The sequence below is a fragment of the Tursiops truncatus genome, chromosome 10, assembly GCF_011762595.2.
Source record: "Tursiops truncatus isolate mTurTru1 chromosome 10, mTurTru1.mat.Y, whole genome shotgun sequence".
Classification (NCBI taxonomy): domain Eukaryota; kingdom Metazoa; phylum Chordata; class Mammalia; order Artiodactyla; family Delphinidae; genus Tursiops; species Tursiops truncatus.
Window position 1 is genome coordinate 28,044,936 of NC_047043.1, and position 14,198 is coordinate 28,059,133.

The 14,198-nt window shown below is 39.5% G+C and overlaps 1 protein-coding gene across 3 annotated transcripts in view; it reads right to left on the bottom strand.

Annotated features, from left to right (window-relative positions):
* The window catches only part of CD2AP (CD2 associated protein), a 103,751-nt gene extending 93,765 nt beyond the window's left edge, over nucleotides 1-9,986 (bottom strand). Inside the window, exon 1 of one of the 3 annotated variants that reach the window (XM_019949849.3) lies at nucleotides 9,815-9,986. In XM_019949849.3, coding sequence (XP_019805408.1) covers nucleotides 9,815-9,818 — 4 coding nt within the window. In that variant the 5' untranslated portion in view covers nucleotides 9,819-9,986. The remainder of the gene's footprint in view (nucleotides 1-9,814) is intronic. The other 2 variants (XM_019949851.3, XM_019949850.3) reach the window with 2 other exon arrangements.
* Nucleotides 9,987-14,198: the final 4,212 nt, after the last annotated feature.

Consider the following 14,198-nt stretch of genomic DNA (forward strand, 5'->3'; position numbering starts at 1 on the left):
GCTATTTAACAGTCCTTCAGAATGTTTTTCTGATCACAGACCTCACTGAAAATCCAACAAAAGATATAGACACTTTACCCAGAACAATGCCATCACATAGGTCCATGCCAAATTTTACATGTTTAAAACTGACAGGCTTCTGAAATATTTTTCCCGTGTCATTTCTGAGAACTTATTCCCCAATAATTATGTCTGTGTTTTTCTTTTGAGCTCTTACCAACAGCATTCATGTCTGTGAAATGTCACACTTAAATCTTACTTATCTCTGAAGTTAAGCATTATAAACTGAAAGAACAGCTCTCTTATTACTAAGGCCAAATTATACACTCAAGTCATTCAAATGTCAAACCAAATGTCATTCAAAAGCTTCAAATTCTCCAATATACCAACAGGCCGACTGCCAAAAAATCAATTTAGAAGAAGAACTAAACTTCAAGCTTATTACATGCAATCTATTAAACTGAGCATTTTTTTCCATGAGAAAATATACTTGTTATTTAATTACAATAAATTATTTATCCAAGATAAATAATTAAATATCTAATACAAAACTAATCAGATAAGGCCAAAAATGGTTTATTTACCATTAACAAACCCTAAAATAGTTCAATCCCTTACATAACGATTTTAACTGCACAATACTTTAAAAATATTTTAATATATACTCTCGTGAGATTCACAAAAACCCTTAAGATTTACATTCTAAAATTGCATTTCCCAGCTGGTAACCACCAGCCACAGGTGACTACAGAGCATGTGAATTACGGCTAGTCCAAACTAAGATGTTTTATATATATGTAAAATACACACCAGATTCCAAAAACAGAAAATAATATATACTAATTAATAAGTTTTTATAGTGAACATGTTGAAATAATGTATTTTCTTTAAAACAACATACCCATAATATTCAAATTAATTTCACCTTTGCTGTATTTTTAACATGGCTATAGAAAAATTTTAATTATACATGTAATTTATCAATTTAGTATGCCTCAAAGACCATATGTATACTTGCTTCATGATACCCATTTAATATTATATAATTTTACAGTTCAACAACATTGTTCAAGTTATTTTAAACAAACTTTCTGGAGCAAATTAAGCCTTTATGCCTAAATTTATTTAACAGGATAAATTGGAGAATCATACAGAACTGTCTCATATGCAAAATAAGTAATTTCCCCTTTATTTATTAGAAGTATGTAACATCAATGTAACATACATGGAGTAGGCAATCTGCAGATCCCCCTGACAAGATGTTTAATATCCCATATTACTGATTCTCTACTAAAGGGACTTAAGAGTCTCAATGAGTCATACAGAAGGGGTTAAAGAGTTCCCAGTTGACCCTTGAACAACGTGGGGGTTAGAGGCGCCAACCCTCCTCACAGTTGAAAATTCAAATATAATTTACAGTCGGCCCTTCGGACGGGCGGTTCTGCAGTCACAAATTCAACCAACCACAGATCCTATAGTACTATGGTATTTACTACTGAAAAAAATCCACATATAGGTGGACCTGCGAAGTTCAAACCTGTGTTATCCAATGGTCAACCGTACCTGTAAAAAGAAAGTTAAACCTCATCCACCCCAATTACTCCAAATTAAAATATTATTGAATCACAGACTTAGTGGACACACAGCAAGCTCCCAATTTTCTGCTAGTTACTAAGTGTTAAATTTTTTAGAATAAAATAAGTGATGGGGTCTCTGGCATCCATAAGCTCAGGGCAAGTAAGGTTATTACATATGAAAAAAAAGAATAACAAAGGAATTTTTATTTAGGCTTTAAACTGTGAGATTTAATCATAAGTTCAGTTGGGTTGTATAGAATATAAAGAATACAAGAAATTTAGGAAATTTTTGTGGGAAAGAGGTTATCTTGAAATTTAAAGTATAGCCTTTAGGTTTCCATTTGACATTCATTCTGAAAATTCTGAACTCTCAACAGATTTACTGTCATCATTTAAGGTAATTTTAAAATTTTTTATTGGAGTATAGTTGATTTACAAAGTTGTGTTAGTTTCTGCTGTACTAAGGTAATTTTTTTAACTGCTTCATAAAATGTGTTTGACAAGAATGTTCTAATTGGTAAGTAAGTAAAAATACAGTCTTCATCTTAAATAGCTTGCACACATGCACATATGCACACACATACACACATCCCGAAAGAGCAAGGCAAAATACTCATCAGGGTACATTCTGCTGCAGCAGAGTACGAGTTTTAATTAAAGTCTAATAAAAAACTTTGATAGTAAAACACATTTCTAACTAATTAAAAGTGTAACAAAGAATTAGAAAAAAAAAAACATGCAGAAGAATATACATTTGAAAGACCAACTTTAAATGTGTTTCCGAAAAACATTACATGCTACTTTAGCCAAGACTGTATGGTCTCAATTTTACAAATATATGAACTTCTGTACTTATAATCCAAAACAAACAATTTGGCACTTGATTATTACGATAATCATGATAAATACAAATACTCTAGGAATGGCACTCTTATAGTTAATAAGGTCAGTCTAGGTGTTAGGTAAAGTTCTGGCCTCCTCAGTACTGGGGCACTGATAGACACTAAGAAGGTTAGGACACTTTGAATATTTCAGGTAAAAGGATCTTGAAGATACCAGTTCAAATGAAGGTGTGCTTCACTCTGAAGACAGTACCAGGAGTAGAGAAAAAAATATCTTGGCTACTGCCAAGTACTCACTATGTCACCGGTCAGACTTAGAGATGAACAAATCCTATTTGCCTTCCAATGCAGGAATCTATATCCTGATCTTCCTTATACTTCTCTTATTACATTTTAACATTTCTGACACTGGAATATATTTTCTTAATGTACTATGTTCCCGTTTCTCATTTGGATTTCTGATGATTCACATGTTAAGTTTTATTCCTACCATGTTAATTCTTATTGCTATCACAACACTCTTAGCCATCCCAACACTCTGATGACACTCATCAACAACTGTACGTAAGGAGACATGGGAGCACTTACATCAGAATCTCCTGTGTGAAATTTTTAAAAATCCAGATGATTCTAATAATATGCCCAACCTGCAACACTGTTGTAAACTATCTGAGGCACCAAAACTTATATTTGTCCTAATTCTCCTAGCACCTAGCATGGCATTAATCACATTGCTCACATTAAGGCAAATACTTCTTGATTAATCTCTCATCCGAAGCTGCTTTCCTTGACAATGTGACCTTGTGATAGAACCTTTCTCTTAACGTTGGTGGTAACTGTTATTGTTACCATACTTAAAGTATTTTTCTCCTAGAAACTCTTAGTGATTAGATGCCACACAGTCACCCTCTGAGAATTACCTGGACACTGAATCATTAAAAACAACCTGAGGGACTTCCCTGGTGGCACAGTGGTTAAGAATACACCTGCCAATGCAAGGAATACGGGTTTGAGCCCTGGTCCGGGAAGATCCCACATGCCGCAGAGCAACTAAGCCCGTGCGCCACAACTACTGAGCCCACGTGCCACAACTACTGAAGCCCGCGCTCCTAGAGCCTGTGCTCTGTGACAAGAGAAGCCACCGCAATGAGAAGCCCGTGCACGGCAACAAAGAGTAGCCCCTGCTCGCCATAACTAGAGAAAGCCCGCACGCAGCAACGAAGACCCAACACAGCCATAAATAAATAAAATTAAAAAGAACCTGAGCTATGTGGCACTAAAATAGATACGGGAATTCAGGATCCCATGTTAGTCATCTCTGGTTTGCAAATTAGTAGAGAAACAGTATGTGATCATGATGGAAAGTTGAATAAAGTATACAAAATTTTAAAGATTAAAAATGCAAGTCTAAAAAAAAAAATGCAAGTCTACTGGAGGCACTGGAAAGTAATGATGTAGTATAAAGAGGTTCTAGGAAAAAAAGAGTCCATAACATGGCCATATCTGACACTAGATCAACATTTCAGGCTAGATATCAATTTAGAATAATGAATTTTTAAAAAGCAGAGTTTCTTATTAGAATAAAAGCTCCTTTAAGTACAAACAACCAATAAATACACTTTCAGCTGGAAGAAAAGAGTAAGTATGAGGATAGAACATTCAGGCAACTGAGGTCTTCAGAAACTATCAAACAAAAACCAAAAAACAAAAAAGAGGTAAAGTTAAATTTAGCCCAAAGGAGGAAACATTTAGGAGCCCAGAAAGAAAATACCTAACTCACTTGGTGCTAAAACCAAGGTTAGAACTGAAAATTGAAAGTACAGCACAGGGACTTCCCTAGTGGTACAGTGGTTAAGAATCCACCTGCCAATGCAGGGGACATGGGTTCGAGCCCTGGTCCGGGAAGATCCCACATGCCGCAGAGCAACTAAGCCCGTGCACCCATGCACCACAGCTACTGAAGCCCGCGTGCTCTAGAGCCCGTGCTCCGAAACAAGAGAAGCCACCGCAATGAGAAGCCTGCGCACCACAACAAAGCACGCAGCAACGAAGACCCGAGGGAGGGAGAGAGGGAGAGAAGCACAATCTTGGGTCTGAAAAGCCCTAGTAAGATTATAAAGGGAATTCTATCTGCTTAATAGTAGCAATAAATGACCCTGTGAACTAGTCTGAACATCTATCTAACAGAACATCTATCTAACATAAATCTAAAAGAAAGCTGTGGGTAGTATGGTGTGGGGGGAGTATGCGGGAGGACTGAAAAGGGCAGGTATACTATACAAAAAACAAACGAACAAAAAAACAACTAAGAAAGCTCTCTCTAATAACCAGCCTAATAACTAGCCTAACACACCTTCAGTGAAATTGTTCAGGGATCAAAAATTAGTAGTACTTTCAAGTTTCTTATGCCTTACTTGCCCATTTATTATTATATTGGCAGTTATGACTATTTAACACTGTTAAGGATTGTGCACTTGTTTCTGAAATGGAAGGGTATGCTGAAACTTTGTAATCTGCTTTGCCTTGGGTGTGAAAGGAGAAGAACAGGTGAAAAATAAATAGCTGCAAAGAGCAGATGTATCAAATCCCTGAGACCAAATAAACAGAGGGAGCGCTAGACTGTGAGCAAGAAATATCCTCAAGCATTGAGACAGAGAATCTCCTTTCACCCCAGTTACCCAGGGCCACTTGTAACACACATATAGATCCAGCTACCGACACAGTGCCAAGCAGAAAATATATAAGCTCTACAGCTTAGGAGCTCAGTATCTTGTCAATATTACTGCTTGCCACATCCTAAACAATTCCAATAACCAAGCTCACTTTTGTTCCTGGGAACAAATAGCTACCTTGTATCTCTCATAAGAAATCTGGACCCTGTCTGGTTCTGCTTTCCGGTTCCGAGGTCTTCAAGGCCTACTGCTAAAACTCATTTCCTCCCTTTTCCAAGATGCCAGCCTGAACCTCTACCTAGTACCTGCTACCCACCACCATCCCACTCCCACACCAACCTGGCCAACTCCACCTGTCTGCACACTGTCTTTTGCTACTCTTATCCGCTGAGAGGCTAACTATAGTACCTCCATCCAGATTTCCAGGCCAGTGTTCTGGCCTCTCCATCTAGAAAGAGCTAATCCTGCTTGAGGTAAACCTACCTAGTAGTTGGATATCAAATTCTACCAAGTCACAGATCCATCATGATGAGTACCAATTTACCTAAATTTCAATCACACCATATCAGGTTTTATTCCCTCTTTCTTTTCTGAACAGAAACTCTGAAAACTTTCAGATCTTTCACAACTTACACCAGTTTACCTAGGAACTGCTTCTGCAGCTGTCCTGTTCTCACACAAATCAAGAATCATTACACCTTTCTTTGCCTATCTTCAACCTCTTGACATGACACCACTTTTTAAATACATTAGAAAATGGTATCATACTTAAAATACACTTAATGGAGGAAAATATTCCATGACACAGGAGAGGAGGGGAAAAAAATCACAGATTGGATTACTTATAAATAAAAATTTGAAGGTATTTTCAATTGGCAATATGGAATGAACTGAAGGCACTTCATGCTTTTAACTTTCTTATCTTAAATGCCTTAAAATTTAGATCATCTTATTAAGTGAATAAGACATCATTTTACTTTGCTAACCCCTCATTTACGAGAGATATATGGCAAACTTCAGGCTAATTTCTATAGGAAAATATAAAATATTATGAATGTGAATTTTCACCCTAAATGTGATTTTACGGAATTATAACTATTCAAAACTTGAACCCTTGGAAAAATCTGATCACGAGTACTTACTAATTAAGGAACACAACTGATTATTAGATTTGCTAGTGATCCAACTTTGTTTCTTTTTTAAATTAATTAATTAATTTTGGCGGCATTGGGTCTTCGTTGCTGTGCATGGACTTTCTCTAGTTGCAGCAAGCGGGGGCTTCTCATTGTGGTGTCTTCTCTTGTTGCAAAGACATGGACTCTAGGCTCGTGGGCTTCGGAAGTCATGGCACGCAGGCTCGGTAGTTGTGGCGCAGGGGCTTAGTTGCTCCGCGGCATGTGGGGTCTTCCTGGACCAGGGCTCAAACCCGTGTCCCCTGCATTGGCAGATGGATTCTTAACCACTGCACCACCAGGAAAGTCCAATCCAACTTTGAAACAAAAATTTCCTAATATTCCTCTTTCATGCTCAGGATTAGTTTAATTGAAGTAAATCCTGAAATTGAAAGGTGAGCTGCCAGGAGGCAATTTCCAGTTGCCACTACTTATTTGTATGAATCAAGATTTTATCCAAAGAGTGAATCAAAGAAAAGAAATAAATCACTGTATTACAGAAGTACACATATTGTCTCTAAACCAAGTATATATTTCTGCCCATTAACTGCCTCATAATTTAAACATGTTGACTTATTATATGTGAGGTGGTAAAAAATAATTTAAACTAAAAAGTTCATAACCTTATCTAAAATTAAGAGAAATCCAATCCTTAAAATCTGCTTACTTTTTCAGAAATAAAAAGTTATATATAGTAACACTTCGTGCCATTTGCTTTCTGTCTTATTCCACTCCAAAATGTAGATCTGTACTTTTGGAATAAGAAATATAAGTATTGTCTTACCATCTTTTTCAAGCTCTCCCCAGTTCTTCCACACGGAAGGCCTCAAATTTCCTTATGATAAGCATTCTTCCACATTTAATAAATGCAGAAACTAAAAGCAGTGCTTTAGTTTAAGACAACATTCAAATAAGTCTCTACTAACACTCATCCCACTTAGTTTTTCCTAAACTTACTACCAATAATGAACTTTCTCACAGTATATCAAACTTTGGAAGTTATCTTCCTGTTTCTGCATTGATACAAAATCATCTCGTCCCACTGGTCCCTCAAAGACAATATCATGCTTCTAACAAAGGTCAAACATTGAGAATTGTTTTTTCAAGTTGATGCAAGATTTAGGGAAATTTATTTGAAAATGAAAATAATAGCAACCAACATTGGCTGTTCTAAGCACTTTACAAGTATTAACTCATTCAATCCTCCTAACAACCTATAAGGTTGATAGTTTTATCCCATTTATAGATTAAGAAACTGAAGCTCAGTCACAACAGCTAGTAGGTAGAAGAGCCAGGATTTGACCTTAAACTGTCCCAGTTCAGAGCCCAAGCACGCTCTAACTCTCTAGCTGTACCACCTAAATGTTAAGAACCATCACTTAATAGGTATCCAAGTTATTTTGAAACGAAGAAATTAAAGATTTTTCATTTCATGATGAACCAGATAAAATACCATGTAAATATTTTAAGCTATCGTCTTAAGTCGTAAGAAATAAAGACTTCTGACAGCAAAACCAAGTATGTTAAATTAATATTAAAGAAAAAACTCCCTTTAAGTGATTTTGATAATTTTATTATGAATACATGACCAATAAATTTAAAGTACACATTCATATGACAATATCTGACAAATACCTTTCAAAAATTAACTGCAAATGCACCCAAGTAATCAACCTTTAAAACACATTCTGGGTAGTCAGGTTGAGAGTGTACAAACATCACACTTGACCAAGATAATCTGGCAACTCACCTAACCAGAACACGGCAAAGTCACTGAGAAAAGGCCTCCGAACAATCAAAATAAATACTCCAATGTCCAAGTACTGATACTCACTTTTCTCAAAAGAGGATCTCACAACTAAATAAGGGTCAACTCATTTTTACCCTTATGCAGAATTACAAATTTGATTTCTGGAGGAAAAAATGGCGTAGAAAAATTACCAGTGGGAAGGTGAAGGGGGACACCGATCACAGTGACAAGCACATCCAATAGGGAAGCAGAAAAATGCGTACTTAATAACTTCAAAATGCAAAGAAATCTGATCTACAGTCCTATATACAATCCAACAGCTCCTCACGGCCCACAGTAACTGATGGTCACAAATGATGACCCTAGGTCATCAAAAGATTTAATTATATTCTGCATCCTACTTAAAACAGAAAAGAATACCATATTTAATTTTAGTATGATTTTCACTCAAAGTCGTTTTATAATTTGAAGCTTAGAGGATAAACCCTCAATTACCCAGTAAGCTCAACTAATAAATTAGAAAGAAATTCCTTGGAAAGTTCCAAGTAGCAAAGGTTTCACTGTTTCTAAGTTTAACAGCACTATGTGTACAAAAGTTACCTGAGAGCAAAAGGGAGACAGGAGAGCACAGAAGTAGAAAGTCTAAGAAAACAAAGAAGAGCTAGGCGACAGTCTATAAACGTGCTATCCTTAAGGCATTTCCCACAAAACAGTGTGTGGGCAGTAGGTGCCACATCAGCAGTACTCTGTATTTGTCCTGCTCCTAAATCATTTGTTAGTTTCATGAATTATTAATTTCAGTTAATAGTTTGTTGAGATGAAGCAGTACCAACTCTTTCCTCAACTGCAAGAAGTGATAGCGTCCTTCTGATTGCTCTACAAAACCAACACTGGGATTACTCTTACAGAGCATGCATATGCCTTACGGTGGCACACATTTGATTTAAAAAAAAAAAGTTCTCTTTTAAACTGCTTTTCATTTTTACAGGATTCAGGGAGATAGTGCCTAGCCCACACGGAACTTTGTTATCAAAAACATTGTTACACTACTCAACAAAACTCCCTTTCAAACCAGGCTGCAACACATTCTTTCTCTAGCTGCAAACAAAAACTTTAAAGCACATAGTAAATAACATATAAGGCCTTGTACTTTTCTCCCCTTCTAGCGAGGAAGTCTAACTCCAAACAGGAAACTGCTTCTCAAAGGATTCAACGCAGAAATCCTACCAAACGCCAATCCAGTTCTCAGGAAGAGATTTAATATTTAAGTGCCAACACACTTGCCCAGGTAGAAACGGAGTAAATACTCAAGCTTCCCTGCCCTTGAGGCACCCCTTGGAAGTTTTAGCAGGGAAAAAAAAATGTTTGCCTTTTCTAACGAACAAACTACAAAATGCTTTAAAAGGCCAATCTATACAAAGGTTCACGGAAGATAAAGAAGTTGAAAGTGCTAGTTTGTCAAGTTTTTCGATCACCCTCCCCCATCCCACCAGGATCGGGGAGGAAAGAAGGGGCTAGGGAAGAAGGAAGGTTCGAGGCTGAGCGGAGCTAGGCGCGGGGCGAGGTGATCGGGCGCCCCCCCCCCCATCCCCTCACCTTTCCCGGGACCAGGTAAAGAGGCAGAGAGGAAAGTACGAGATGGTGCACTTCTCCGCCAGAAGAGCAAGGTGGAAGGCAGGGCGAGGAGGGGCGGCGGGGAGCGAGCCGTGTGGCCGCGCAGGGACCGACCCCCGCCCCCTCCCCGCCGAGATCGAGAAGGGGAACCGTCTCCCCGAATCGGGAGCGTCCTCGAGTCCCTTACCCATGCTGGGGGCTCCCGCGGGGAGCAGCCCGGCGCCCGCCGCTCCTCCTCCGGCTGCTCGCGCGGCCGCTCCGGCGGCAGGAGGCGGGCCCTCCGCTCGGCTCTAGCCCGGCTGAGCTCAGGCGGGGCAAGAAGGCGCCTCCATCCGCCCGCGGCGTTCCCTGGCCAGTCCCGTCCACGCCACCCGTGAGGAACAGGCGGCGGCCGCTCCTCACTCGCGGCGGCTGGCGCACCCTCCCCCGCCCGCCCAGCCGGCGACTTCCCCACCCCCGATCGCTCCCGCCACGGGGTGGGACCTGCCGGTTCGTCGTGGCCGCCGGCTCCAACCCGGAGCGCCAGCCCAGCCCGGGAGCCCGCCCCCCGCCGCTCCCTCGGCGCCTGCAGTCCTCTAACGCGACGCCAGAGACTGAGGTGGAGACCGGGACAGAGGCCGGGAAGGTGCCGGGAGCTGGGCCGGGAGGAGGAAAATCTCGCGAGAATCCCCGGTCCTCCCTGCCCCACCCCCGCCGCGTTCCGGCTCACCGCCTGCCCCCGGCGGCTGCCAGGTGCGGTGACGTCATGGCCAGGGGTCGCTCGCCGCCCGCGTCCAGGTGCGCGGAGCGGATGGGGGAGCCGTGCGGCACAGCTGCGACAAGTCCTCCGCCCTGAAGTTCGAAGCTGCTGGGACAGGCGTGTTGTGTGGTTTGTCGCTTCAGATGGATACAAAGAGTTTTTGCTGATAGGCAAATGAGCCTGGGTTGCCCCACTTTGCAGTGTTGCTGCAGCAGGCTTTGGGGAACCTAAAAGAAAAGAGGCCGCGAGAGAGAGATGCAAGAGGACAGAAATAGAGAGAAAAACCGTTTGCTTTCGAACTTTAGAGGTCCAGCTGCGATCAGAACCCGCGGTTTACCTTGCAAAATTCCGCATGAATCAGAAGCATTTCTTAGTTGGAAAAAAATCCTAGGCACAGAGTAAATTCTATTTTACAGGATTAAATTATTGGGTTCCTTTAGTCTCTGTCCGCTGAAGACCACTTTCTAAATCCCTCTTCTCCTTCGAAAGTATAAATTGTTACCTGATGGGGAGGGGGGAGCAGGTCGGGATAGTCATGATTTGAGAGATTGCCTGGAATTTTTTTCTAGCCTGAATATGAAAAAGAGCATAGGATTATTGTAATCAGACATGACACTTTCTTAGAGTTAGAAATATATATAATTAATTCAGCCAGGGACTTCCCTGGCGGTCCAGTGGTTAAGACTCTGTGCTTCCATTGCAGGGGGCATGGGTTCCATCCCCGGTAGGGGAACTAATAACCCACATGCCAAACAGCTCAAAAAGAAAAAAAAAAGTTCAGCCAACTTTTTTCCTCTACTGTTGAAGCAAACCCAGTTCCCGGACAGATGCGTGTGAGAGCAACATTTGTTGGTGCTTTTAAAAGCAATTTTGTCATTTAATTCTCACAAGCATCCAGGCAAACCCGGGTTTCTGAAACTCAGCACAGCCATTTATTTTTTGTGGGACTTTGGATAAATTAACCCTGCTGGATTTCAGTTTCTTGAGTCTGTCGAAAGAAATCTTTATAGTGCAAAGCACAGTGTCTGGCACATAGTAGCAACTTTGTAAATATCCATTTCCACTATCTCCTATAGGCCTGCATTAACCATCCTTTAATCTTTTATTTCTAAAAAGATTACATAGGGTACCTTTTTAACAAGAGTTGTCCATTACAATCAGAGACCAAAAAGGATAAAAGAAAAATATTTAATATGCACAACCCAAAAAGATGTACATATTGACTGTGTTGTACTGAAACCATGAAACATATTGTGACTTTTTTCAGTCAACAAATATTTATTATTATGTTAATTGTCCCCTTCTAAGCAAACAAATAAACAAACCAAAAAAGCTGAAGTCCAGCCCTTACCCTCAAAGATTTTGAATTCTAACCAGGAAATGAGACATGAACAGATAGTTTATTAACAGTATGAGGTAGAGAGAGTCAAATTCCTGAAAATTTAAAGGAAAATTACTATGGGCAAGGCAAGCTTCAGGGGGAAGGTATAAATTGAACTAAAGCGTGGAGGAAGGCAATAATTTCAACCTGGAGGAGTCCTAGAAGTAAGGAGTGAAAGTGGAAATGCAAACGGAATATCCCTGAAACCTGTGTGGCTCCTGCAACCCATAAGAAAGCAAACAATTTAAACTTTGAAAAAATGAGGCTGATGGGAGGCAAAAGAGGATTCATGGAAGGAGATAAAGAAAAATATAAGATATTGGAAGAGAACTAAATACCTTGGTCTCTAGGATCCTAGATATTTTAAGAAGAAAGGCCAATGAATAGAAATGAAGAGAGGGTAAGGAAAACAAACAGAAGGAGGGAAAAGAGAACTCTGGATTTGACAATAAGGTTACCTTTGAAAGTATAACTTCAGAATATATGCGACAGAATGTGTAATATATATAGCTGCATATATTTAGAATATATAGAATAGAAAAGTTAAAAGTTAGTTAAAGGTTTCAGTGACTAAATGAGCGATTAAGAAGTGAGGCCATGGGTTTCCCTGGTGGCGCAATGGTTGAGAGTCCGCCTGCTGATGCAGGGGACACGGGTTCGTGCCCCGGTCCGGGAAGATCCCACAAGCCGCTGAGCAGCTGGGCCCGTGAACCATGGCAGCTGAGCCTGCGCGTCCGGAGCCTGTGCTCCGCAACGGGAGAGGCCACAACAGTGAGAGGCCCTCGTACCACAAAAAAAAAAGTGAGGCCACAAGTAGATAAGGTAAACATATTATTTTAACCAAAAGTCAGGTCACATAATCTGAAAAGGTAAAGTATCTATCAGTACAATCAGTTATAGCCTAGAAATCTCAGGATCTGTATTATTTCCACCATAAACCATGTATTTTAGAAGTCTGAAAATTAAAATAAGCAAAATCACTTTGCAAATTCAGAGGGCAATACCCCATTGAGGTGACGTTGACATATTGGATCATAAAAGAAATTGGAAAGATCAGGGAATAGGACAATAAGAAAAGATGAGAAAACTGAACTAAAGCTAGGAAGTAATCACAATCCCGGAGTTAATGCTGTCTTTCAGAGGTGAAGACAAAGGACATCCCAATGGAAGAATGAAATCTAGAAACGTATTTTTTAAACTTACAAAATGGTATGTGAAACTATGTTCTAAATTTGTGAGTACTGAGCAAATGTTAGCTATTAATGACTCCATGGAGCTTGTTTCATCTTATAAGTCTTACCCCCTCAATGAGGCCTTTAAAGTGTGGCACTATGTTTTATACATTTTTATGTAACTAGCACATTGCTCAGCTCAAAACACTGCTTTCCTCAGTAGTAACTATTAGTTGGATGATAAAAAAGATGGTGAGATGATAATCTCATCATATATTTAGATTTAACCTCAAATTCCTTTCAGCTAAAAACAAATTACCTTTCCTTTTAGTCTTTATTTCCTTTATCTTATAATGAATTAGGATTTATTTATCCATCTATCCTCACCCTTCTTTGTATTCTAAGACAAATGAACTAATACCATTCTTTTTTTCTCTTCTTTTTTTTTTTGGCCATGCCATGCAGCTTGTGGGATCTTAGTTCCCTGACCAGGGATCGAACCCAGGCCCTTGGCAGTGAGACTGCTGAGTCCTAACCACTGGACCACCAGGGAAGTCCTGAACTAATACCATTCTAATGACTCACTTTCTTTTTTTTTTCTGCTGAATATTGATCTGGTATGAAAGAGAATATTACAATTTCTGTGAGAATGACATAATTTCCACCAATCTAATTCATTCTAGACTGCCATCATGTCTTCCTAATGTTTTCTTAGGAATTTATCAGAAGATATCTATATTGAAAAAACCATCTACCTTCTTTCCTTCTGGTGAAAGCTATTCTAACCAGGAAGATTATTCTAAAGAAAATTAAATATTAACTTGATTGTGTTATTTTTAAAACACCGATTTAGCTCAAATCTTAGAGGCAACTAATTCTTTTCTTTATTCTCAGTTCCACAGAGCTAGATTTCCTAGCCAGCATTCTTATTGTTATTTTGTTTTGCCTTGGCTAGTTTACTGTATACTTAAGCACAAATTACATCAATGTATAACCTGAATTTTTAAAAATCATTCTTTAGAAAATAATTGAAGGAAATAATACTCTCAAACACATGCCTATACTGTGAGGTTAGTGAAGCTAGAAAATGTCCCTGCTCAAACTGGACCCATCAGCTTCTAACAAACTCCTGCTACTCTGTTAGCAATTTGGGGCATGTGCTCAAACATATGGTCTCTCTAAGTACTTTTCATTATTGCAAATAAGAAAAAATTTAGTTAAAAACATGATGAGGGACTTCCCTGGTGGCAGTGGTTAAGAATCCGCCTGCCAGTGCAGG